This window comes from Styela clava, chromosome 2, assembly GCF_964204865.1.
Source record: "Styela clava chromosome 2, kaStyClav1.hap1.2, whole genome shotgun sequence".
Taxonomy (NCBI): domain Eukaryota; kingdom Metazoa; phylum Chordata; class Ascidiacea; order Stolidobranchia; family Styelidae; genus Styela; species Styela clava.
The window spans coordinates 17,124,284-17,152,283 of record NC_135251.1 but is presented as its reverse complement, the minus strand read 5'-3'; the positions used below and the strand labels follow the sequence as shown (position 1 = coordinate 17,152,283).

At 34.4% G+C, this 28,000-nt stretch overlaps 2 protein-coding genes across 7 annotated transcripts; one reads left to right on the top strand and one right to left on the bottom strand.

Moving 5' to 3' along the window:
* Positions 1 to 21: 21 nt before the first annotated feature.
* LOC120336292 (cation channel sperm-associated auxiliary subunit gamma-like) lies at positions 22 to 28,000 on the bottom strand. 5 transcript variants are annotated; one of them, XM_039403935.2, is made up of 25 exons: positions 27,107 to 28,000; positions 26,129 to 26,296; positions 25,717 to 25,887; positions 25,388 to 25,459; positions 23,874 to 24,133; positions 23,585 to 23,768; positions 23,420 to 23,507; positions 23,068 to 23,253; positions 22,583 to 22,774; positions 21,841 to 21,954; positions 20,785 to 21,186; positions 20,374 to 20,519; positions 19,921 to 20,010; positions 18,917 to 19,071; positions 18,151 to 18,276; positions 17,915 to 18,056; positions 17,440 to 17,584; positions 12,525 to 12,680; positions 11,847 to 12,012; positions 10,788 to 10,963; positions 10,033 to 10,163; positions 9,563 to 9,671; positions 1,699 to 1,815; positions 925 to 987; positions 22 to 151 (listed from the first exon to the last, which is right to left on the bottom strand). In XM_039403935.2, exons 2-25 carry the CDS (start codon positions 26,252 to 26,254, stop codon positions 84 to 86), a joined length of 3,585 nt encoding a protein of 1,194 aa, XP_039259869.2. In that variant the 5' UTR covers positions 26,255 to 26,296; positions 27,107 to 28,000; the 3' UTR covers positions 22 to 83. The 5 variants fall into 5 exon arrangements, 4 of the variants coding, with proteins under 4 accessions (XP_039259869.2, XP_039259870.2, XP_039259868.2 ...); XM_039403936.2 differs by having other exon boundaries at positions 26,162 to 26,296; XM_039403934.2 differs by lacking the exon at positions 26,129 to 26,296.
* LOC120337733 (uncharacterized) lies at positions 3,604 to 5,735 on the top strand. Of its 2 annotated transcripts, XR_013473849.1 has the most exons (3): positions 3,609 to 3,885; positions 4,635 to 4,802; positions 5,199 to 5,735. XR_013473849.1 is itself a non-coding variant. In XM_078109802.1 (2 exons), the coding sequence occupies exons 1-2, from the start codon at positions 3,840 to 3,842 to the stop codon at positions 5,675 to 5,677; spliced, it is 525 nt and encodes a 174-aa protein (XP_077965928.1). In that variant the 5' UTR covers positions 3,604 to 3,839; the 3' UTR covers positions 5,678 to 5,735. The 2 variants fall into 2 exon arrangements, 1 of the variants encoding a protein (XP_077965928.1); XM_078109802.1 differs by lacking the exon at positions 4,635 to 4,802 and having other exon boundaries at positions 3,604 to 3,885.

The window sequence follows — 28,000 nt, the reverse complement described above, 5'->3', positions numbered from 1 at the left end:
TATAAAAACAGTGTAGTCAAAACAATGGAAGAACAATAATATATTTATGATGAACAAACGATTAAAACAACGCATAAATAATTTCAATTTAACTTCAGTGTTTGAGTAGAAGTTCTAGAGGTGTTACTTTTCGTGTTTAAAACTCCATGAACTGCAATAAAAAACAAGGTATAAACCAAGGCTCTTTAAAAGGTGGGTCGCAAAAGGGCTCAATGGGGGCCGCGGTAAAATAAAATACGCTAAAACAAAATATCGACCAATTTGAAGATTGAGAACCAGTACTGAGACCCACACTCACCGAAATAGAGAGAAGATTCACCTTTTTGTTCAAGAATATGCAAGCTCATCAATCTCATTTAAAGGTATTGTCAATTTCATTATTATTTTTAAATTTTAGCTGAATCCTTTCACTTTATTAGTATTTTATTTACTGGGCGTCACAAAAAATTTGTACTTGCCAACTGGGTTGTAATGAATAAAGTTTGAAGAACACTGGTATAAACAATACTGGTGTTGATAGCATTGACCAACGCTACTATGAAAGACAGTATAGTAAATAAGTTTTGACATATAATAAATAATTAATAGTCATACTTCGCATATCAACATGAATGTAGCTGAATTAGAAAACACACCATGAATGCCAGAGGGCTTGGCACATTTATCAAAAACTATTCTTAATTACAATTTTGAACTTATGACCATGTGTTTGTGTTCCACACCTCCAAACTCTTCCAGTATGCAACCATGCTTATCAATTTAGCATCACAGCAAATTTTCGTATGTCTTCACTTCACAAATTAAACTTTAAATCTGGTGAATCACGATTTTCATGACTTTAATACACAGTGACTGTGTTTATTTAAGCTAAGTTTAAAATTCTTTAACATCAGCACATGTAAATATATCCATTATTATAATTACCTCTTAGAGAACTTCTTTTCACACCATGTTCTTCAAGGTGGAGACTTTGAGCCAACAAGGAAGCTGTAGAAAAATTTGCTCATATATAAATAAACAATTACCATGGGAATTTTTAAGTTATATTCGTGTTCAATGTGTATCACATCAAAAGTTTTGAGACATAGCAAACTTGAGGACAAATTTGCTGTTTTGTTACAGTGGTCCAGCCATCTTGAGAAAACCTAGAAAGCCCAAACTGTGGCTAGGCATGTCCAATGACCACATCCCCTGCTGTTTGCATCATAAAGTTAAACTATCTATACTCCCGTAGTATGTGTACCAGGTTAGTGTTAGGCCATAACTTTATTCCGATTTTCCTTATTTTAGTTCTATTACGAGTTCAGGGACTGTCTGTGTTAGCCTGGCCATATACCCCCTGTTTATAAGTTTCAGTCCCTTCACAAAACTTCATGTAAAATTGGTGAACAAAATTAGTTACCTCCATATTAGTACACATACTTTTGGAGCGCCAAACTATCTACTGGGCATTGTATGAAGTGTAACCATGGTTTTCTGTGATACCGAATAATTTGAAAAAGCATTGTTTTGGTTGATTTTTTAAAGCACCTATCAGATGTTAGATTAGGTTTATTTTATTTCTGACCATCAGATGAATTTTAAACGAAAATATTCCATATCCCTCCCAAAATTAGATATTTACTACATAGTTATAGTTTATCACCAATTTTGAATGTATTTAAGTACTTGATTCGTTCTTGACATCTTTATACTCACATTTATGTCCAGTGCCACCAGGTAGGCCAGCAGTTTGTATTCCGCCAATAGTTAATCTTCTGTTCAATATTTCACGGAATTGGGGTGGTGGTTCAGCAAAATCTTCTTCACTGTCACCTGTCACAATTTTCAATGAATTGGTCACAATATTGACTGTTAGAAATCGAAATTTGATGATTTTTATAAGCATGATTTTACGGAATGAATAAAAAATGAAATCTAACAATTATGAATGTACTTCTTTTGGATGACAAATAATAACAGTATATCAGGACCATCAAGGTATACATCTGAAACAAATACGTGGCTAACAAACCCCATACCTGACATGGAGTGGTAACTGGACCAGTGGCGCAACCAGCGGGGGGGTTACGGGGGTCGTGTCCCCCCGTTTGAAATTTGTTTTTTTATTATTGTTCTACGTTAAAACAACGTCGTTCCACGGTCATAACAATCCGGTGAAAACTACTTTTTTCCAGTGCTTTATCACCTCGACGTAGTTTAACACCGCCCGACTTCAATCATACCTTTTTGCTGATAGTTAGGTAATAATCGCTATCCCCGCGTAAATGTTTGTATTCGAAAATGAGATATGTTATCTCAAAAAAGTAGAAATCGCGCGCTGTCGATGCGAATTGAAAGCGACAATAGCATAATGCTATCTCTCTCTCTCTTGTGACGAATACTCTCGTGCTTCATCATCTTGACGCAATGTAACGCCGCCCCTCTTCATGTTATAATAATGCAGTAGGAACTCTGAAAATCTGGATACGAAAATTATTTTCGGAAAAATATTGCTTCGATTAACCTAAGATTTTCTACATAAAGGCCGAAAACCGAAAACGCCGTAAACATCCTACCGCCCCCGTCCACGTTCTGATTTAAAAACATTTCACAATTATTTCATTTTTTATCGCAATCGAAAGCAGCCATGTGAGGCACGGCAATAACTAACAGTCGTCGTGAAAGGTTTTCAATAAACTCTGACTTGAAGTGCTTATAAGACGTCGAGGACGTTTTTGGTTGAAATTTTTTTACATTTGTTATCGTATATTTCAATTTAGTCAAGATATGTTGTGCGTCTCGGCAATAAACTCAAAAGCAAATCCTGTCCTAATTAATTGTTTTCATCCTCAGTTTCGATAGTTATCGAACTTAATGGGAAATTTTTTAATTTCTTGCAATCTATAAAATAGTTTCTAAATATTATTTGGTTTCTATCGGAGATTTTATCGTTATCCCGAGTCCCGACGTCGTTGATAACAATATCGTTCATTTTAAGTTGGAGGTATTGGTTTATAATCAAAAAATTATAACACATAGCATGAAAAATTTAAATCAACGCTGACTCAAAAAGTAAAACACGTTTTTCCATCTATATTCTCCATTGTTGGCGGACGGAAATTTGGGAACCGGGTTTAACTAATTTGATTATGATGACGATGGTAAACAAAAGTACACAAACATACCATATCGTTCTTAGTTTTTAGTCAGATTCAGATATTTTATTTCGTCGTGCATGAAACATTGTCAACAAATAATAATAAATTTAAATAAATCAAAAATAAACAATGTTTCGCAATTGACGAGGAGTCGCGAAAGACTATTAAGTCATCGTGTCAGCGACACCTATATGCTGGATTACAGCAACAGATATAGCAAAAGACTTGGGTTTATCACGTACAATACGGTACTAAAAAGCATAGAAACAACAACAACGGATGATAAATAAAATGCGGAAATATGAAGAGCCATGAGGACTTTAATTAAGGAAACCGGTACCGCTTGACGAGCGCAAGGGCGCCATCAAGCGAATGCGATATACCTCAATGTACACAATTAAACGAGAATAACGCTTATTAACATGACTAAGCACTTTGAAAACTGGATCGACGTGCCCAGCAACGTTAATTTCAATTTGACAGAACTTTACTGGCTTAATGAACTGATGCATGCTGAAGCATGCATTTCTTTCACATTTAGGTTATATGATGAAAAGTTGTCGAAAGTGAAAAACAGAACTTGGCACATACAGAGTAAATGACGATGCGAATTTAGAATACAGTGGAAGAACACGATTGCATCCCGGTATGGTACCGGTAACGGTTCAGGGAATATACGACTAGAAGAAGATCAGACACATGAAAAGGCAATGTTTTCAGACTACTGGCAAAAATAAACATCAAGGTAATGATTTTTCAATGCATGTTTGAAGGAGATGTAGTTCATTGATCGAATACTGTCAGTGAGCGTGTTCCATAACTTGACACCAACGAATTTGATGGAGTTTTGAGTAAGCTTGGTGGAAAAGCGATCCACAAAGTAAGAGCCTTTAGCAGATGACCGTGTCCCATAGGAGTGAATACTGCTCTGCTTTGAAAAGTAGTTAGTGAATGCTGCAGGGAGTTTATTGTTATGGTGTTGATGCATTAACTTTAACACTTCAATTCTATGTATATCTACAAGTTTAATAATTCTTAGTTTATTATAAATAGGACTTAGTTGTGTGCGATAAGCAACATCAGAAATAGCGCGAATGGCCTGATTCTGCATAATTTCTAATCGGTGCAATAAAGATTTATCAGCAGAGCCCCATGCAACTAGGCCATATTGAATATGGGACTGGAATAGGGAGTAGTAAACCATGCGTAATGTAGGTAGCGATGTAAATCTTTTAAGTTTATATAATATCCCAACCGACTTGGATAATTTAACGGCCAGGTTTGAAATTTGTGTATCCCATTTCAATTTGTTATCAATATATATGCCAAGGTATTTATAAGAAATAACGTTTTCAAGTTGTGTACCATCAATTTGGATTGACAGACCATTTAGAGATTTACGCCTATATGGTGATATCAACAATGTTTTATACTTTTCTATATTTTTTGTTAGTTTGTTCGATCTCATCCAATTAGCCACCTTTGCAATTTCAGCGTTTGCTCTTGATTGAAGAGCTGCATGGGATTTGTCGCTGTCGAGGAGGCTAGTGTCGTCAGCAAACAATTTGGTTGAGAGCGAAGAGCAGTGAACTATGTCATTGACATATACTAGGAAAAATAATGGGCTCAATATACTACCTTGTGGAACTCCGTGAGTCACTGGTAAGAGAGAGGAACAATAAGTTCCCACTTTGACATATTGTGATCTATCGCTTAGATAACTAGTAATTAGTTTATTTGCTTGTCCCCTGATGCCATAATGATTCAGCTTGTAAATTAAAATGTCATGATCCACAGTATCAAAAGCCTTTTTTAAATCTAAAAATGTTGCGCTAACGAACTCTTTTTTCTCTAATTTATCATAAACATAAGATATTGTATCTAAATTGGCGTGGGATGTCGAATGATTATTCTGAAAACCAAACTGAGATCTGTTTATAACATTATATTTAGTAAAAAAACTAATAAGTCGCCTATGGATCAAGCGCTCAAATATCTTATCAATCGATGAAAGGATTGATATCGGTCTATAATTTGGAACACATTTCTTATTTCCAGATTTGAAGAGGGGGATTACTCGAGCAATTTTGAGACACGAAGGAAAGATTCCTAACGAGAGAGAACAATTAAAAAGTTCAGCTAAACATGGCGAAATGAGGTCAGCAACAAGTTTAAGGAACCGAGCTGGAATATTGTCTGGACCTACTGCCTTCCTATCTTTCAGATTTTGTATTTCTATTATCACTTCGTTTGAATCAGTCAAACTCATGAAAATGGACTGGCTTACACGATTGCGAAGAAAATGTTTGAAGCTAGTCATATCATTAGAAAACTTGTCTGAGAGACTGGACCCAACCGTTGAAAAGTACTTATTGAATTTGGTAGCGATTGAAATACCATCTTTAGTGATACAGCCATTCTCTCGGAAGATTTCATCAACATTTGTTTTGGATTTATTATTTGTATGTGTAATTTGGTTAACTATCTGCCATGTTGTCCTTGGATTACCTTTGTTTTGGGCAATAAGATTTTGGTAATAAATTTGTTTTGCTTTATACAATGTTTTTGACAAAACATTTCTATAATTTTTAAAGTAGGAGCGTTGAGAGCTGTTACCTTTCAGAAAATGGGATTTGAAAATCTTATTTTTGTGTCGAATACAGCTATTTAACCCTTTACTCAACCAGGGCTTTAGTTTTAACCTTTTCTGTCGTCGTGAAAGTGGCCGAAGGGGAGCATGGCGATCAATTAGAGTATTGATTGATAGTATAAATTCTTCAAAAGCACTATTGTAGTTCAGGGCATTCAATTGAAATGTATCAAACAAGTTATCAAAAATGCTCTGTGCATCTGTGCGAAAAGGGTCAATCGAGAAGTTTGACATGTCCCTAGAAATTATGCAATCATTTTTATGAATAGGTGTTACACCACTAAGAGAACACATTATTGGGAAATGGTCTGTTATATCTGATAGAACAACATAGGAATTAATTTTCAAATTTGTCAAATTGGTGTACATGTGGTCGATCAATGTTGCAGAAGTTTGACCTACTTTAGTGGGTTTGGTTATCAAGGAGAAGGCATTATGAGAAATGAGCATATTAACATAATTGATAATTTGGACATTACTGGATGTTGAAAGCAAGTTAATGTTAAAGTCACCGACTATCAAAAAGTGTTTCTTAGCCAATTTAGCTAAAGATATTTCAAAAATATCAGTGAAATAAGTTATGTCATTACGAGGATGTTTATAAATAATGCCAATAACCAATCTGCTAACAGTATTTGCCAAACTGATCTCAAACCACAAATTTTCGCAGTTGGAATAGACGATATTATAATCTGTAATTTCATTAAACGTAACGTCATCCCTGATAAAAGCAGCAACACCACCTGCTTTAGTGGCAGATGGGGCATGAAGGAAATTATAGCCATCGATGGTATTGAAGACATGATTTTGGGGTAATTTAGATTCGCTTATAGCAATTATATGAGGAGGTGATGGCAAATTTGATAATAGTGTAGTCAAATGATCTAAATTCTTTTGAAGGGAGCGAATATTCATATGAAAGATCACCAAATCAGATGATGTTTGAATAGAGTCCAAATTTACAACCTCTAAATTGTTGCACAGAAGATTATCACAGGAGAAACCCGATTGAGAATAACTACAGTGACCAGCCATTTAGATGACTAAGATTATATGAAAGTAATAATAAACAGATAGAAAACATATTATTTGACCAAGCCATGTATAGAAATAAAAATACATGAACAAAATTAAATAAACAAATAACCTTACTTGATTAAAGAAAGGTCATCGTCAGTTATAATGGGGATGGTGTTAGTCATTTGATCCTTTTTTATAAGTACTCTTCCATTGTGAGTCCATAAGTACTTATAACCACATTCATTCTTCAAGTTTCTGGCTTTGAAGAATAATTCTTTATTGGTATCAGTGAGGTTTTCAATTACAAATATTTTGGTAGATCTTGCAAGATGTGGAAAATCATCTTGAATGTTCGATGATCTGAGCTGGCGACGATTTTTCAAAATTTGGTGTCTTGTTTTTCTGTTTATGAAGTTTACAATGATTGGCGATGGTTTTTTGTTGTTATATTTGGACATCCTGTGGCAGTTCGAGATGTCGAATGAACGCAGCGGAACATTAATTCGGGCTGCCACTTTAATGACCAGATTTTCACAATTTTCATCAGCTGCATATGGAATGTTATGAAATTCAAGATTGTTGAGTCTGGATCTGCGGTCTTGGTCTTGTTGGCGTTCTGTTAGAATATCAATTTCTTCTTCAAGATTTTCAACAATATTTTCGAGTTCACGAATTTTTTTGTTATTTTTAGCAGTAACGTTGTTTAGTTCCTTATAGTTGGCATTTAACTCGTCAAATTTTTTGGAGATGAAGTCTTGGCTTCTTTTTATATCACTAACTTCATCTTTTATTATGCTTATGGAAGATAGCTGAGATTTAACTTGCTTAAGAGACTCATCAAGCGACAATAAAGATTCCTGGATGCCGATGCTAGTTGGAGTGGTGGAAGATACATCCATAGCTAGTTTTTCCAAGTGTTGCTGTATGATTGTAGGTATTTCGAGCCTTAATGTTTTAAGCAAAGTGCTTTCAAGTACAGAGACTAAGTTAGAGACATTAGATTCTGTTATATTGGTAACTGTGGAAGAACTGGCAGCAACGCGATCTGTGGGACTTCTTCGCTTTGGTGGTTCAGGAGGAGTGTCACAGGATCTTGAGGATGACATCATGTCCGTCGCTGATTTCACAGATCAAAAAAGATGTTATGTTCCAATATTGCTGCAGGCTCAAGTTCTATTCCAGAAGTTTAACATTTCAGTGACAGAAAATCCATTGAAGACTATTATATTAGTTCAGTAGTTACTTTAGCTTATATCTGCAAACTTAATTATACAGCGAATATTTCTCTGTCCTTTCTTCTTTCTATGTGCATATTAAGATATTAATTGAACTCTGCGCTGATTTGAATATTTCATGTCGGCTGTTATGTATTTTTGTTTATAAATGAATACCGCTAACTTTAACTGAACTGATGTTGTCATCAATGCCGGATGCCGACGAAATCCGCGATAGATATTAAATACTATTTAAGAGCTATTTTATACGCGCTAAATTAGAAGAAATGAAAAAATTTCCTGTTATGTTCGGTCACTATCGAAACTGAGGATGAAAACAACTAATTAAGACACAATTTGCCGAGGACGCCTAAACCATCTCGACTAAGTTAAAATACCCGATAAGAAATCAAAATCAATCAAAAACGTCCTCGAAGTCTTATAAGTTCTTCAAGTCGGCGTTTATCGAAATTCTTTCATGTCAGGAGTAATATATTGCCGAACCACACATGGACGACGACGCTAGAATACGTGCGCCATATTCGGGATTATTATAAACACGAAAAAACAGTATTTGAATTTAAATTCGATTTGGACATTCCTGCATTAAATTAGTCAGTTTTTAGTTGTGTTTCCAAAAATTAGTTGTAAATCAATTATTTTAATTGTCATTATGTCTTCCGGTGAGCTTCAGTTTAGTTTAGAATTTTTCCGGGGTTAGGGTCGGGAAAAGGTCCATTCGCAAGAAGTGCATTTTGTTTTTAGTCTTGACGAATTCACCCAACGAGCAAGGCGCGGCACGAGGGAAACACTGGAATTTATTCAAGCCGTGTTTTCAACGTTGAAAATAATTAACAGCTTTTCGTTAGCAATTCGCTGGAATGTAATGAACGGCGTTTTGCTACCCACGAGGTGCAAGACATAGCGAAGCGCCGTTAATGAACGAGTGCAAGGTAAGCGAAAGGCTGGGATTTAATCGATGGCGTTTCCCTTTTAACCATAAGCAATTTATCGTGGTCAGCGGGACGACACCTAGTGGCCTTGCGACTTACGTAGTGGTTGCACTGTGTAAATTCCGGTCGGACCCCCCCGTTGAAAACAGCCTGGTTGCGCCACTGAACTGGACGTGAGGCTGTGGAACGCCAGTGGTTGTAGCGTTAGGCCCAACTGTGGCGGCATCGTACGATAAGTTAAAATCCCGTTTTCTAATCCCAGTAACCAGACGTGGCTCTGGAACACCATCATTTTGTGGACACAGTGGTTGAAGCATTACGCCCAACTCTGACGGCGTCATAAGTTAAAATATTGAGTTTTAATCCCATGCCCACCACTTCACACAGTGTGTAATTGGGCATAGCTTCGTATATATAACAGTAGCTGCTCGAGCAGAGTCTTGTTTGGAGCAAATACATATGATGTATAAAATCAAAATGGAAACTTTGAACACATCATAACTCGTCCACAAATCGAATTACCATACCCTATTATAAATTGAAATATAGAGAAATCGTTATATAGGTTATGCTCAGGTGTCTTACTTTCATAAAAATCTTCTTTTCCCAATAACTTTCTGAAGAACTGATGTCCACCTCCAAAGTTCCAAACATAATATAATATGGCCAGGATGAATAACACTGACAACATCACCTAAATAAAATGAATTTAACAACTTCAAATTAAGAAATTATAGTATGCTTCATTCAGAATGCTACAATCCAGGTGGCAAGACATATTTAATAAGAGGTTACTGTTCAAGTACGCTACTGTTCTAACATCTAATTCAACAGATTGGGTCCATTTGTACAGATGCAAGTTACTGGATATTTACGACTGCATGATCAAACTAATCAATATATTATTGGCACAAATATCCCAGTTGAGAGTATTAAGTTGTGTGAGGTGGTGTGCGAAATATAAAATTTTATATATGAATATATGATATTATAATTAATAAATAGACACACATTACTCAAAAACCTTTCTAGATTGCAACTTAAAAATTGCTTACCAACATAAGCATTAGATGAACTCTAGGACTGAGTTCGATTCCAATTAAATGAATCATGAATCTCATTGTGTAATCACAATTGGTTGATGAATCTACTCCTTTATTGGAAACTTCAATTTGAATATAAAATTCTAAATAAATGCGAAAATGAAGGTGAAATAGGAAATCTGAATAATATTGTGAACGTGATTAATTTCTATGGAATACTATTGCATGAAATGAAAAAAAGCATGAAATTTCTTGAGCACCCATATATGACATCTTATTCGATATGGAAATATTGAAATGTATAGTGAAATACCATCAATAGTTTTTTCTATATTTGTGACTGTGGATTTGCACACACTAACTGCAACAATACTGTAGCAGTGATTGAAACAGCATACTGAGTAATTCAAAAGCAATAACAGATTCACTTTTATTCATTCGATATATTCACAAACTTTTTTTCTTAGGACAATGAGCCTAATATTCATTTCGGTTGATGTTGTAGTCGTAGACACTTTCAAATTATTTCTTGGCCATTTAAAAATATATCAATTCACAAATAAAAATCAGATATATGTTTTAGGTTGTACGTACATCTAGGCAACGTGCAAGAGTCTTATGGTTCCACCTATTACAGCACTATTAAGTTAGTAAGGTATTCATAAAAATTCAGTATCTCGTAATGCCATTCATGTTAAAACATTGTTGGGACTAATATGATGTTCCATGTATTACCAATATATTTTCTCTACCAATTTTCCATTCACCTCCAGGATTGTATGTTCCAAGTGGTATGTTTCCACATGGAGAATCAAGACGACATTCAAATACAATACTAGCAGGATCTTTAGCATCAAATATCAATCTGCCAGTTTTCTCATCTTTCATTCCTTCACTTGAACCCTCAAGCAGAACACTCCATATCAGGCTCAGAAGACTTTTACTATAATACCAATAAAGTTATGTTTATATTATCAATGAAAAATAGACAATTGCAATCATATAATAGGAAAAAGGAAAACTAGAACTCAGTAAGCAGGTATTTGGGTGGTTCGCATTGGATAGGATTTACATATTTATCTCAGGGGAGAGAAAAGCTGATAAAATGACTCAATCATATGGCGAACCACGTCCTCTCGTCTGGTTACCAGTCCATTTCGGGTATGGGATTAGTTTGCCAGTTATTTGTTTTCAAATTCATGGACCTAGCGGTGGGTGGTCAGGCTAAGCGTTAGGAACACGCTTGCCACCCCACCTCTTATTACCCTGCACATGTTTGCCGGTTCAAATCCTGCAAGGTATAATTATGTGCGCGGGGATTGCTGGTAGTTCATGTAAGCGCTGATCAAGTAACAGCTTCCTCCATCCATCGAGTCCATGCATATGAAGCAAATAACTAACCAGACAAGATGCTGCATTTTTAACATATGATTAAGTCGCCACATGACTCTCCACTCCTTGGTATCGTTATGATGATCTCACCCTATCTCATGTAAACCCGACCGTAGACATATTCCTAAATCTAACCAATCCTGATAAACTCTAGACATGGTAATAGTGACAAAAAGATTTAAACAGTGGAACATGGTTAGGCTGCAATGTGGTTATAAACGACTAAAAATATATTCAATCCCGGCTTTATAATTATAAACCATCAATTTTATTTAGTAACTTCTTCGAATAGTCTAACTATAAATCACGATTAATATTTATGATGGTATAAGTAAGAGAATATCAACATGGCTATGAGTAACTGCATATCCAAGGTATAGTTTTGCAGAAAATACAAAAGTGATTATTTTATGAACGAACAAATATTCACTTACCTATCTCCTGGCCTGTAATTATATGACAAAATCTCTTCTTCATTATATTCTCTAACATTTTGAAGATATCCTATACCTCCACCTACTATTTGTAAAGTATAATTTCCATCGAAAATTGACCGCTCCCCAGTAACAAGGTCTTCAACATAGAACGCTGCAGCAAACTCTGAAAATATTATAGTTAATTAGGAATGAAAAAAATGAATTGTTCATCATCCCTGCAGAATTTGAACCTGCGGCCTCCCTCCCAAAAATTATAGTGTGATGTCCTAATTTCTACTCGCCATTTACCCATGTTGAGCTAAACCAGTGTTTCTTAAACTTTCATGATCCGTGGCCCCCTCTCAAATGTTCTCAACTTCTGTGGCCCCTCGTTTTTCTATATTTTTGCTCCTAATGCGTTTCCATAAATAATTTCATGTTCCACATTTAATAACAAAAAGCCAGTAAACAGAAATAAAAATAAATGCATTTCAGTCAAAGTATTGAAAAATCACAGTCAATTTACTTTAAATTAACGTCGTCATTAAAAATGGCACTTAGCAAAAAACTTAACTAGTGGCCCTCTGAGGGCCCACTTTAAGAAACCCAGAGCTAAACTAACAAGCTGAATCTGACAACTATTGGTACATACTGTTTTCATGTTGAAAATTCTTCAAAACTACAAATTGTAATTACCAGAGGTTGTGAAGCATGGAACATCATCTTCCACATCATACAAGCATTCAAAATTGTCAGTCCTTCCTCGATTAAATAAAATTTCTAATGAGCGTTGGGAGTCAAACATCAATCGACGAGCAGGTGGGCATCCAACTTTGACCAACAAATTTTGTTCTAAATATCAGGAAGAATTTACTGAATTGTGCAAAAATATATATCCCATATTGCATAGAATTTATAAATACTATGCACTCAATATCTGTAAATATCTCCCAATAGCAGTGTTCACTATTAGCGCACTTTTTTGCGAAAATTGCGAAACACTTTCGCAACTTTTTTTAGGGACTGCGAAATAGCACTTTTTTCCGATTTTGAAGAGAAATAGCACTTTTTTCCGATTTTGAATGGAATAAAAATTCAAAGTTAACAAATATTTTTGAGTATTAAGTTGACAAATAAGTAACATACTAGTACTTTTGTAACTCAATTCTGCATATCATAACGATATTTACCAGAATTCTAACCTATGAGATGCAGACATAGGAGATAAAGCTTTTGCATTAACGGCAAAATTCTTGTTTATAATATGATTATTATACAAGCACACCGATTCCGCTTCTCCCGCAAAAACGCTCCGCGTGTTTTGAAACCATATGTTGGAATACTACCCAGTGCGTTTCTTTGAACAAGAGTGGTCATGTGACTATCAATGATATCGATGAATTCAAAATGACTATAAAAGTGTTAGTAAAGTGTTATAGTCACTTTGGATGAATTGTGACCAAAGTGCACGATTTTTAAATCAGACGAAACTTTTAGCAGCATGTCACAGATTTGCAAAATCACCAAATTCACAAAATACCATTAAGTGCCATTTTATTGCAATCACAATGTTGAAAGCACGTGGCATTTTCCGGAATTTTGCGATATTTACACAACTATTTCTCATTGATATGCGAGTACGGGTGGGCAAAATTCAATAATTATTTGAATTGAATATTTTTAACCAGTACCGAATAACAAATATTTTTGGAACGTCGGGTGGAAACATTAAAAAATCGGCAACAAAGCCTTTTTACTGGTTAATTCCGTTGTAATCGCTAATTGATCTTGTCACCGATCGTTTTGGCGGCGATATCCAGGTTTTGGTAATCCATATTCTTTTTTACAAATATGAATTCTTGCGGGTCGGCGGACATCGAAGTTGTATATTTCGGGTTTACCCGTTCGTTCACATCGGCAACAGCTGTTGAAGACATTGAGGACTCAAATTAACATTTGCGTTGGGTTTAATATTACCTATCAAGATTTGTAAATTTACCGTCCCAATTTTATGCGAATGGTAATATTATTGTCGATACCGTGATGCAGATATTTATTAAGACGATAATTAACTTTCTCATGTATTTCTATGGTGATAAACTTCGCAAATCTGAAATTGTGCCAATCCTGATCGTTGATTTAAAATAGTGAATGAATAATTCGGTAATAAAGGCATTTCTGCGTGGTCATAAGACGAGATGACGTTAATGAACAGCATTTCTTTTACAGGATATTTTACGTATTCGACTTAATGCTAAAAAGATTGGGCTCCAGTGCTTTTTTTTTCGAGTGCTCGAGTGTCTAATAGAGGTCAGGTGCTAATTGTAACTAATTCCCTCAAGTTTCAACTGTTTTCAACAAAACAATACCCGGGCGATAATTATAGCTAAAATGTTACCGAGCAATTCACAATTTTATTTATGGAATTTGCAAATTCACCAGTTTCTTGACGATTTTGATAATGTCACGCCCTAATTATTAGTGCAAAAAAGACTCCCCTCCTTCCGCGGCGGTTTGACGGGTTCTTTGTTCCATTCTTCAGAAAGTTCTGACAGAGGGGATATAGAATACTGAATCCGAAGGGTTGAATCCCTGTCCACTTACTGGTGATTTTCCGTTTTGGAATGCGTGAAACATTCTCTGTTTTAAATTAAATGACGTTTCGCGGGCTAGAGTTTTCCCCGAAATGATGTGTACCAGACGTTAGTTAGAGGATAGATAAAACATTAGATTAATACTTTTCGTGACGCCTCGTTTTCGAAAATACAAAGTTATATCGCAAAAAATGCGTTTTGATACATTTGGAATGAAACATTATTTACGGTTAATTCAGATCTTATTTTACTCTTCATGACACCCGATATCCGAAAATACAGTTGTATCGCGAAAAATGTGTTTTGTTACATTTAAAATAAAACATTTTTGCGATTAATTTAGATCAAATTTTACCTTTCACGGCAACCCGTTTCCGAAAATACAAAGTTATATCACAAAAAAATGCGTTTTGTTACATTTATTTTGCATTCCCAATAAAATACATATTTTCCCTAATTTAAAGTCGTCGATGAATCTGTTCCTGTCATTCAAGCTCGACACACGTTTGGACGAGTGTGGGGCGGTTTTTTGGTCGACGATAAATTATAAAGTTGCCACACGTTATTTGTATAACGATAATAACTGAAAATTAAGATTTTATAATAGAAGTGAATTTGTCTCAAGATGGTATTTTACGATTCTTGCCCACAGAAAATAAACACGCTGACAGGCTTGGTTATAATTGATATTCGTTTAATTCATTTTACACTATTAATAAAAGCGCCACACCATGTATGGTCCGCCGGCCATGTATGGTCGAATAAAATGTTCACATATTCGAAACATGACTTGGCCAAGGATGGAAGGATCACTAAAGAGCTAATAGAAAGTACATACGCGAGGGTATGATATTAATATCGAGAATATTTGTGAGCATATCACAGGACGGAAATATTTTGCACCCGGCTGTTTGTTGGCAGAACAACGATACGCTAAAGTTAATTGATCGAATACGGGGAAGTATTTATTTATCATCTCACTTACGAACATCCAGGTTTTGGCGGAATTGTACGATCATGTTGTCTTTCTTAAATAATAAATTTTTCAATAAATGTTCATTTTACTTTTGCGTCTTTATTATATGTCGGGTTTTCATTTATTTTAAATTCGAAATTGTCCGAAATACTCCAACAGGTGTATAGGTACAATAATAATAGTACTTACCAAAGTACTTACCAGGGAAGTTTAATACACACGATGTGTAAAAGGCGTCGTAACTCCCGTTTATTAATTATAATTTTTTTTACATTCTGCTTAAAAAACAACGGCAGTCATCTCACGTAACTCTCGCCACCAAATCTTTTTTGTTTTGTATGGCATCGTCTTGGCGACGAATTTATTGCCGACTGAATTTTAATTGTGTTTTAGGATAAGTTATTTTCTGTTTGTTGGTTTCTAAACTTTACAAACTTGGGTAGCAATTACTATTAATGTGAGATTTGTGCATATGAACGATTGAATATCGTGACTAGATGTCCGATATCTGAGAATGCGTAATTCTCTTTCAACATTAATTTTCAGGATATCAGCGTTCATGTGGTCGAATAAAAATTATTTATCAAATGGATTGGTATTTCGAGACACTCTCAAAATTATTTGGGATCCACTATCATATCATTCGTTTATTTTTTATATTCATGTTTTTCTCAAGAATCACCCTCGTTATATTTAGTGTACCTTCGCAAAAGAAAACTCTTTGGTGTCATCGTTCCTATTAGTGTAATTGAAATATATGGAAACCTCGCAAGTGGCGTTGTGATGCGAATATTTGATACTAGGTCAGCAGCATTACAAAGAGTGCTATTTATGAATGCTGAAAGTACATGACATTACTAAACATTTTGCCAATATATAATGTTTTCTGCCTGATTTAAACTAACTCGCACCCAAACCAAGGCATGTCGACATTTAAAAATTACTTGTCTTTGGGTAAGCTCTGGAATAGTATAATATAAATGTAAATGAGAAATTAGGTCACGCTAGTTCACGAAACGGGAGGATTTTCAAAGTGATCTTGTGTAATATTTCGGAGAAAAGAGTTTGGAAGGAAAATAGGTCAACCTATCTCCTAAAACAGGGGAGTATCCAGTGTAATATTTCGGAGGGAAAGTAGGTTAACCTATCTTTTAAAACAGCGGGTGGCGACTTTCAAAGTGGTTCAAAATTAATAATTATCAGATTAGGTTTAGGGATAAATCGAAAAGTTGAATTTCCACCGCACCTAACCCTAATTAGTTGATTGCTATTTATATTTGGGGAGGGGGGATTATTTTGCACGGGATTTGTACAAACGATCCACCCTGTATCTAATATGGTTTCCAGCCTGCCTTGTGTCTGTTAAATGGAAAGAGTAACAAATGTAAAAGTCTTTGCTAATTACGCGAGTAAGTAACTGACACGATGATACATTGCATGAAAGTTTTGTCCGCGGCAGGTGTTAGCAGATGTCATTTGGTTGCCGATGAATTCGCTTGTTTTAATTAAACATGAATTCGCTTAAAGGGAACTGGGTTAACGAAAAGGCTTCTCTTTAATTCATAATAATAACCGGAGGAGCGCTTTTTCGAGTATCTATGCTGTTTTAAATGGGTTATATGAAAGGCTAGGGCACCTAACTTGTTAAAATCGGCAAAAGCACTTTCGCACTTTTTTTTTGGACTGCGAAGCACTTTCGCACTCATAATTTGCTTAGAGTTAACACTGCCCAATAGACATTTTATTTAGTAAAAGGGTAGCTTATACTCTAGCCATTATATACTGGTAGATTTCACAAATAATAAGATTTCCATTTCTTTTTCTGTGGAAAGTTGATGAGATGGTTTCATTGTGAGGTGAACCATAATCTGTTGTCCTGTTATCAGTCAATGTTAGGTATGTAAATAGTTAACCAGTAATTTATTTTCTGATCTATTAACTTAATGGTGGAAGAATCCGTAACCGACTGACAGTTTTGTGAATACCTGTTTAAGTAAAGAGTAATATATGATATTTATATTAAAATAAACTCGTAAATTACCATATGAAGTTCCCTCAGGTACCGTTGTACAACAAGAATATTTTGAAGATGGTGATGCAGGATTCCATGGATAAAATGAAGCAGACACAGATGTCAAATGTTTACCAGGTGGCTTGTGGCTGGTTTGTTTTCCAGTTATGACAATCTTGAAACAAATTTTTGTAAATATGTTTATTTGTTTCACAATAATAGGATATTCAGACAAGGTGCGTGTGGTGTTATAGTGCGGTGAATTAGGTAAGCCTTAAAGTCATAAAATTATGATTACATAAAGTTTTGAAAAGTATAGACATAGATTGATTATTGCAGAAGGTATCATTAGAAAAATTATTAATAAAATATAACCAACTAACACACATAGAGTAGCAGATTTTCCAGGTACCTAATTTAAACTTATGTTACTGTAAAATGAAAAAATATATGAAGAATCTTATTCAAAGCACTCTCAAAACTCAAAGTACTCAGTTTAACATACCATGTAAAGTATACTAAAAGGTGTCTGAAGTCGTACAGGGGTTATGTCAATTGCATTATTGTTTGAAGTAACAATGACCAATCGCAAGTCATTAAATGCTATATAACTATCCGACAGTGCATGTTCAATTGTTATGTTGAACCTGAAAATTTAAACAAAAAATCTTTTCATAGTAATACATATATATAAAAACCATGAAAAATTTGGCTATTCTGGATTTTTACTCAATACGATACCTATATTCTTGATTCTTGTCCAAGTATATTACTGATGGAAGGCCACATGTTTCCGCATTCCAGGTTTCATATTTTCCGAGTGGTTGAGCAATTTCATGAAGATATTGACCTTCATGTATATACATCCTTAAAATATCAAGATCACTTCACTTTGATTTCTTGTTAATAACTAAGAACTGATGTGTAAAACATCTACAATAGGACTTTCATATTTACGGCATATTGGACGAGAGTAAAGCCAGTAAGACAGATTAATAACCATTTGGCAAACCATGTTTTTTTTTAACTGGTTATCAGTCTGTGGCGGGTATGGTATTAGTTAACTTTGTATTTGTTTCAAATACATGGATTTGAGGCTGCAACATGCAGTACATGAAACACCTTGCGGCGATGAGGAATTAGGCATTCCTCTCTCACATAATTTTTTCCCCACATGATTTAAACTTACGAATCCATGTAGGGTAATCACATGTGAGACGGCAAGTGATTCCTAATGCTTAACATGATGCGCCAACCGCCGGGCCTTTGTATTTGACCATGATATAATCACAATGAGAATTGAATTGTGATTATATCATGAATAAAAACATGTTGTTGAATATAAGATAAATGGATATCATAGCAGAGGTCTATTTTTCAAAGCCCTGAAATGAATTTTGCATCAATGCATTAACAAGAAGAGGAAATAGACAAAAAACATGTCGAATGATTAAAAAGATCTGAGCACATGTCAAAGCAATTACGGTAATCAAAACTGACATCCTACATGGGATCATTCGGTAGAAAGTCAGCTATTGCCAAAAACTTCAAATATTGTTTCAATGGTTCGTCGTGAGTATACCACCATCTATTGAGTTTGTAATTCTCTTTTTCACGAATGTAATCATTCTCATTCAACCACCATTGCGTTTGATTGATTTTCTGAATATGAATATGTTAGTGTGTATGACATGTATATGGGTATAAGGGCAAGTATACTGAATATATAGTAAGAAAATAAAATCGAACTATAATACTGCACATTTAAAAATTTACACAGCAAAGACAATAAATACATTAATTGGTATTAATAAGGACAAATTTGAACAAAAATTCATTCATTCATTAAATGAGGTCTATTTTGGATAGGATTTTCATGTCTATTATGAGGAAGAGAAAAGTCCATAAAAAGGCTTAGCGCCATATGGTGAACTATAGCATCTTGTTCGGTTACCAGCCCATGTTGAATATGGGACTATTCAACCAGATATTTGTTTCACATGCATTGACTTGATGGTGGAAGGAGCCGCAACAGACCTGTGGCTTTAGCGAACCACCTTACAAAAGCGAGAAGGCCAGCAATCCTCTCATACCTAATTATCCCCACAAGATTCGTATCTGCCAATTTCTCAGGGTAATCAAGAGGTGTGGCGGCAAGCGTATTTATAGCGCACGGCACAATACAACAAACATAGAGATATTTATTATACAAGAAAATTAACTTCAGACTCTAAAACATCAGACCATAAAAAGTTAGTTGTAAAATTCCATATTTCAAAACAAAATTGTCATGATTTTCATAATTGAAATCAGTGTATTCACTATAATCAAAATTCAAGTTTAAATCAATAACTATATTCAATTCCATGTAATAAAGTTCTGAAGACCCTGTTTCCTACTGTGAAGATAATTTCTTCAACCGACCATTTCAAATCTTATATAACAATTTGAATATCTGTGACTCACCATAAACTATAATTTGGAATTGTATTTCAATTAGACTGTGCTCACCTGTCCAGAAAAAAATCTCTGTTTCACCGCAAAAAATGTAGCCAATGAAGTTTTGTCATAAAGATGGGGGAAGTATGGATTTTTTTGAGCCTAAAATAAAGCAACTTTTAATTTTAATAATTTTCAAAAAGACCATACAGTTTCAAAGCCAATCAATGAATTATTCAAAAATAAATTGTAAATTAAAAGCAAATAGTTTGTTAGAATATTTCATAACTTGGTCGAGAAACTGTGATGTGACTGTTGTGGACAAAACTTGGAGACATTATATGAATTTCGTAGAAAAATTTAGAGATATCCAAATTTCAAAGCAGGTTGGATATAAGAATCTATTTAAAATTCATTCATTGTGAATTATTGGGTTAGAAATATTTTAAACTTTTCTTGATTGGAAAAATTTGGCAACTGATATTAAAATCTGAATATGAGTTCACATGAATGATATACTGATACCTTCGGCATAAGTTGTGGAGGGTAAATAGAGAAATGTCTTATGCGTGAATATCTGGTATGATTGATATGGAACACAGATGAATCAGCTTCACATTGAAGTGATAACCTTGGACAATTGTAGATTTTATCACATTCTAGGTTTGATTCTGAAAAGCACATAAAAAAAAAGATACATTCAAATTATATCAACAAGTCATTTAATATAAAACGTTACTTTGGAAATGTTACAGTCTGACCAAGCTCTTTTTATTAAAACACAGACTAGCTCAAATTTAGTACTCAGTAAGTCAGTATAGTAACTTACTGCTTGAAAATCAATTTCGAAAAATGTGAATGTAAACAATTCAAAAGAGTAGTACGATATACTTCACTACAAAATTATAAATAATGTAATATGAATCATACACAAACCTTTTATTTTAATTTCCTCTCTTTTAAATGCATATTCATTTCCATTTGTAACATGGTAAGTCAGGCCATATAGCACATCAGATGAATCAAAATAAACTGCCAAGTGTGCTTTTTCTCCAGTACTAACTTGAGTTAATAAATGAGAGAAATGTTTTTCAAAAGGATAGGCAGAACCGACCCATATTTTCCCATTTGACGTCAAAATACTATAAATGTTTTTTTCATTAGGAGAACTGAATTGAATAGCATGATCAGATTGGCCTGAAGATTGAGCATCAAAGGAATGAACCCAACCAAGTATGCCGCTTCGAATGTCATAAACAAGTAGAACGTTGCCCCAAATGTACAATGTACCATCGGGTCTCGTCAAAGTACTGATTCCAGCAATTTCAGTTGACTGACCTGAAATTTTATATCACAATGTCAAGAAAATATGAAACATATAATGTTTTTTACTAATAAATCTTAATTTGTGCAAGTTTGATACTATCAAGTGTACCTATCAGACAGAAGAACTTTTAGTCCGGAAGTTTTTTCAAATAACTTCAGTTATGTGGAATCCACCACCTCATTGCTGTTTTCCTGATAGTTTTGATAGTTCCTGATAGTCTTATGTCGGTCACTATTTACTAACGTAAAATTCTATACTATAATTCTTTATAGTCTATGTAAATCTTGGCATTTCAGTGATCGTCTGTAACTTTGCTCAGAAATTAGCCCTTTTTGTTTCTGAGCGAGTGTGTGTGGCCTTTCTTTGGGCACATTTCTTACATACATACAATGTATGGTGTGAATGGATAAATGGAGTATGATAAGAATAACAGCAGGTAGGCTCGATCACACACATTACCCAACATTTAAAAATTGATTTGACTTCCTCAGAAAGATAAATTTACTTAAACTCATAGCTAGTATATATATTTAAAATTTACCATAGTTTATTACATTGATTGATTACAGTAATATAAATTATTTAAACTGGTTAATCAAATTCCATACACCAATGAATATTTTGAAAAATTTTGACAATAAATGTACAGGAACGTAGTACATTACCAGAATATTCTTCAGTTTGAGATAGAAAAACAAGATTTTCTTTATCCTGAATTGTTGTTGGAAGCTTGTTCATTATTGTAAATAATTTACTCCATTGGCCATTTGTTACAGAACCTAGAAATTGAATATGTTAAATTTATCGCGCAATGGAGCATGTGACTGTGTAATTAGTGCTTTACAAGAATTTAATCTTACATATACCGTAGGTGTGTTCAAATGTGAATTATAACAAAATGGTATGGTGTTTTCAAAATATAGAGCATAAAACTTATCAACGGATTCAGTGTTAACTGTAATTTATAGGTCATAGCATGCAAAAAAAAGAGCTGATTTTCACACCCAACCCTACCCCTCAAAGATTTTATATATCTTGCTTATATTATACAATGCTTATATTTACTGTATCCCGCTGAGGCGTCGAAATGTGTATATATATAGATATAGGCTATAACAGGTATCAGAGTCAATATTGTAAATCCCGATGCAATGCGTTTTCTTAATAATGTTACATGAAAAAATGTGACCTAACTACAGACACAGGATGCTAGCCACAGAATGCTTGCCAAATAATTCCAACTTAAAGTATTATCATATGTGTTATTCCCTGAAATTACTTTTTTATTCGGTACGTATCTTGGGTTACGATGTGAAATCTTTGATGTATACACCTATTATGATTAAAATGACTAATTTGTAATTATTGAATATTCAAAAGAATTCAGCCCTTGTCATAAGTCTTTACCTTTATATTTTACAAGAGTTAATTTTGAAGTAGAGATGCTCTGCAACAAAACAAACAGTTCCAAATAGGAACTTGCATCAAATGAATGTCCAATTATACTGCAATCTGATTCAGACAAAGATGCCGACTGACAAACATTGACACCGTTTGAATCATTCAATTGCTTCATATATAACACTGCATCTGGTCTATCTATCAAATAACATGATAAAATATTGTTAATTAGGAACAGTTTCTCAAAGTGCATTTAGCATACTATAAATTTTCGATTTGTTTTGGTTGTCAATAGTCATTTATTTAATATACAAAGTACAATTTTCTTTGAGGTTACCGGTAATTCAATAAGACTGGATTATGCAAATCATGCCACAACAAATACACACTGGCAACTAAAATCAAAGTCAAATTTTACCCAGTGCAATTTGATCAGTAAGTAATATTTTTAAAATAAACTTCATTTTGTATTAGAATTAAAAAAAACTCACTTGCATCTGCAGAAGTAATAAAAAGTTGCTTTTGACTCGAAACAACTATAATATCTTCAGAATATGATGGAGGTGAAACAGTAGCACGCTTTAGACAAACTATGTTCTCCTTGGCATCATCATAAATAATTGAATCCCTGATAACTTTCCAATTATCACTCTTTTCCGCAACCAGAAGGAATGGCCCTGTAATAAATTGACTTGCAACCTAGGTGATATGACAAACTTCCATCTCATCAAGTATGATATGCCTAATTAATCCTATTTCTGAATTTGGGTGTAAGAAATACCATAGGTGTCCATAAGTATGCAAAATGTTCCTATTTAGATAAAAAAAATTCCCATGGAATACCTGCCTTGCTCATATATAAAATCCTTTTTTGAAATGGAATGGCAAAATCATCATAATCAGAGCATTGAGTTTCCTGAGAATTCATCACCTGTTTCAAAGATCATCAATGTTATAGTAAAAATACAGATACCCAAAACAAAAATAAAATTTAAAACTGGAACCCACTTCTTCAGAATGGAGATGCTCAAACTCATCAAAGGAACTAAGAAGGATATTCTCAACATGACTGAACACCATAGAATATCCGTTTGAAGACATTTCAGGAACCCATTTATGTTTATGAGGTGGATAAACAGCTGATATTATATTTTTGTCATACTTATTGACAAAATCACCATGGAATGGTATTCTGTAAAAAAATATATCAGAAGTATTTACATGGAAAAAAAATATCCCAAATCTGTAGTATTTAACATATATTTCATATTTACATGGAAATTTAAGTCACCTTTACCTTATTTCTTGTAGCATAATATCACCAACAACAAGATAAGGCAGTGAAAAGTGGATAGTTCTCAAATTTTCTGCCATAGGAATCGGATACAGAATACATAACTTTAAGGTAGGTTCTTCATCAATTTTATAAATCATTCCTTGAATTTTTAATAAACTATTTCCACTGTCAAAGTTGTTTTCAGTTGTAGATGGATAAAATATTTTTGCTGTTGGTATCGCTGTACTTGAAAGCAACCTCATCATAGCCATGTCCGATATCTTCCAAAAATAAATCATGTTTTGTATTAATACATGGTGACCCAGTGGTTAAGGCGTTTGACTCACCTACTCCCCTATGATAAAATCTCTGCTCCAAATTCAATGCCCAACCTTTCACCCAGGGTGTAATAAATGCCCAGGGTAGACAATGTCGAACAGGGAAAATTACGGTCATTTCAAACTATAGTAGTTCTTTACCTAGCATTGGCTGCTGGTGCAGAGCCTAGTTAGCGGCAAAAAACGTATATACCCAAGTCGCATGAAAAAATCAAAATCGTGTCTGGCTGGGATTGAGCATGGAGTATAGTGGCCACAAAATGCGCAAAGGCGTCCTGTGAAGAACTTTACTCTTATTTTTTCAGTGGCATGATTTCCCCGCTTTTCTTAATATCTCTTATTCCTTTTACCTGACGTTTCAAAATATATCTGCATAAGAATACTAACAATTTTTTTTACCAATCTTTTACCAAAATGGCGGCGTCGCTGTCCCTATGGTAGTCAAAAATGCAAGAATTAACAGTACATATGGGTAAAAAAAATTATACGCTGAAATTAATTGTCAAATATTAGAAAGATATTCATACGAATAATATTATTTGCTTTACACATATCATGCTGATTTTGAATGACGACAATCCTTCAGTTTTATCAAAAACAAATCATTTATTTGGGTGTCTTTTTTTATCGCAAAAGTCATGTTAAACTGATATATTTTGCGCTAAAACCCGTGACTGTCGTTTGTGAATAAAATCACGGCAATTGATCACGTGACTGTGCAATTAGCGACTGACAGGAATTATATCATACATTTACGTGTGTCTAAATACGAGTTATAACAAAAAGGGATATGGTGTTTTCAGAATATGCATCATGAAACTTATCGACGATTCAGTGTTAACTGTAATTCATAGGTCATAGCATGCACAGAAAACCAGCTGATTTTCACTGTCAACTTTACTTATCTTTATATTTTGCTTTATAGTGCTTATATTTACTCTACCCCGTGAAGGCGTCGAAATGAGTATATTCATTAGGTCAGAGAGACACACAATCTATTCTATATAGTCAATCCCGACGCATTGCGTTGCGTTTTCTCAACCATTTCGAAACTCGCTACACTGTCTCAATAATCATAAAAACTATCTGCCGCGTCATGTTTTGAAGAGAAAAAAATTTGTTTTCTACTCGAATTTATTATTATTTTTTATCTTTCGCTGTATTGAGTATAAAATATAATTTGTTGATATAACTCACTTTTCCGTTTTCATCTGATATCTGCACCTTCGCAAGATGAGGAATCATTGTCTGATTTTCGCTTCCAGAATCCTGGCAGTACGTCATTGAAATAAACAAAAATCTGTTTTTGAGGGCTTTTCTCTGTTTTTACACATTTACTGATAGTACATCAACTCGTTTGAAATCTAAATATGGCGGTTTGAACGTGGATTAAATTTGGGCCGAAATTTATGATTTTCGTGTTTCAACATGTAGTAAATTATCTCGGAGTAAGACATAAGAACTCTTTTTTTCAGTTAACGCAAACTTCCTATCACAGTTTTCAACAGACAAAATATCTTGATCACCTGGTTCGAAAAATCTTGCGGGATGGACGCAATGTCTACTGCGCGCGACGCAGCATCAGGATGACTGTCGATTTGGAATTCCTCTTCAAGAGTAGTAACTTCCAATGTCCAATGGAAATTTAGTGCAGAAACACATCGAAGCCACACCCATATGCAAAGAACTATCATCCCCTGAAAATTATTTACATGAAGCAAAATGGTTATCTAGAATTGTCATTTTGCTGAAAGCGAATATTCAAATTTGTATTGATCTTCATTAACGGTTTCTGTATGATTTAGTCGGAATTCACTGGTACATAGTTGTTTTCCTGATCCTATTCACTTGAACTGCTTAAAATCCCATGCCAATAATCACTAATTACTGGCGTTTAATGCGCCAGTTTATTTATGTAAAAGTTTAAATAGCGCTTACTATTTTGATGGTCCCCAAGTTTTCTTTACTTACTACTGCAGTTTTGTTCACTTGAGCTTGCATTGAGCAAATTCGCTGAGTAATTGCAGAAAAAACAGGTTCATTTAAATATACAACAGTTCTCATTCATTCACTTTAGTGGCCTCCGTATGTTCATTTCCAGAATATCTGTGGTTTTTGGTATTGCTTATAAACGTTTACTGGTAAAGCTTACTTCAAGAACATGTTAATTGGAAATTACTAGTGCCTACCAAAAGCGACAATAAATTCACATGACTTAGTGATCGCTTGCGACTGCTCTGATGGTGATCATTAAACTTTTATATGAGGAACCGTCTTTAAAAAATCTTATATAAAAGGTATTCAGGATAATGATAATAAACCCAAATCGTATTTTAAAATGAAAAAAAAAAATTAATTAAGGCATTTTGCAGTCTGGTATTTACTTATTATTCACTTTTTGTAAGCAAATCGGTGTTGTTTACTGATATTATTTACGATTATCACATTTGTCAAAATGGGCGCAAAATTTGGCAATAAGATAATATAAAAGTGCAATCAAAATCAGCATATCGTTTCAAATTGTATTCGACATTCCCACGTCGAAAGAAGCTTCCATATTTGGGCATACCTAATTGTGGCAAGGCTTATCATAAAATTATATAATTTCTAAGATATAGCTATTCTAATCTAGCGAAATCGTAGGGTGGTGAAGAGCGGCATGATTAGTCTAGCAGTAATCATCAATAGATCTCCATGCTGCCTTAATTACTTGAGCTATATCAACTTGGACACGAATTTCACGAGTTCTGCGGTGGGATTCGCACTTACAAGTTGCATCCGAAGAAAGTCTTGGATGCTAATTAGCCACCAGCAAGTTTTAACGCATCGTATGATTAGTCTACCAAGTCTTTATCATATAACAGACTCTTGAGATGGTTTTATACATGTATGCAGATAGAGTTGTATAATCCTCACCGTTCGATTATCCGATTCCATATTAATTCTGTTGACCGATGATGTACTGGCGATCTTCGTACGTAGCTTGCTGCCCCAAAGGCTAAATTTTCTAAACCTCATTAGTGACGTGGTAAATCTCCCCCAAATCTTCATTGTGACGTACAATCTACTTGAATCTCGCAGGAATGGCGTTTATGTGCTACAGTTACATCAGAGCAGTTATATAATGACTCTGGTTATTTTTAATTCTTCCATAGGTTTCCCTTGACCTCAAAAAATGTAATATATATTATAGGTTATATATATATTATCGCCCGAGAAATCTTGTCAGACACGGCTAACAAACCTAATTGTATGTCACGTTCGCACTGTTTATTCAGAGAAGTTATCTATTGAACTCAAAATAATGTGTTATATAGGTCCAACGACATTGTTTTAAGTCATTGGTGGGCATTAAATGCACTGAACTCAGTGATTAAATCCTGTCAGTCACGACTGATCGCTTCCTTGTGGAGCGTGTTCGTTGTACTTTGATGGCGCAGGCGCGCAAGTCGACCAAACATAGTGTTAGCTGATAATCCGAGGATGTTGGTGTATAGGCAGCTAAGAGCTTTGGCGACCTTATTGTTGTATTGAGTCGAATTAACACGAAATAAAACTGATGTGCACTTATTGAACGCCAAAATGAAGACCCGAGCTGTCGTACCTTGGGCTGGTATTGCTGTGTTATCAGATTATGATAGTTCTGTAGTTGGATGAGAGTAGGCATTCACCTTTTTCACATTTTGGACGGCGAGGTTTTAAGACAATATGGGTGTAATTTCGATCTTTTTACATTAAAATTTCACATTACATTTTTGTTGGGTGTTATTTGAGCAGTTAGGGCATTCATTTAACATCACAATTTTGTTA

What these genes read in the sequence shown, in the direction of transcription:
- LOC120337733 (XM_078109802.1), top strand. Translation starts at nt 3,840, where the DNA reads ATGAAAAGGCAATGTTTTCAGACTACTGGCAAAAATAAACATCAAG. An exon ending in TGGCAAAAATAAACATCAAG is followed by an intron (nt 3,886 to 5,198) that starts GTAATGATTTTT and finishes TCTTATTTCCAG; the next exon opens with ATTTGAAGAGGGGGATTACT.
- LOC120336292 (XM_039403934.2), bottom strand. Translation starts at nt 27,241, where the DNA reads ATGAAGATTTGGGGGAGATTTACCACGTCACTAATGAGGTTTAGAAAA. An exon ending in AGCATCTCCATTCTGAAGAA is followed by an intron (nt 23,508 to 23,584) that starts GTGGGTTCCAGT and finishes TCTTTGAAACAG; the next exon opens with GTGATGAATTCTCAGGAAAC. An exon ending in CTCCACAACTTATGCCGAAG is followed by an intron (nt 20,011 to 20,373) that starts GTATCAGTATAT and finishes GCTTTATTTTAG; the next exon opens with GCTCAAAAAAATCCATACTT.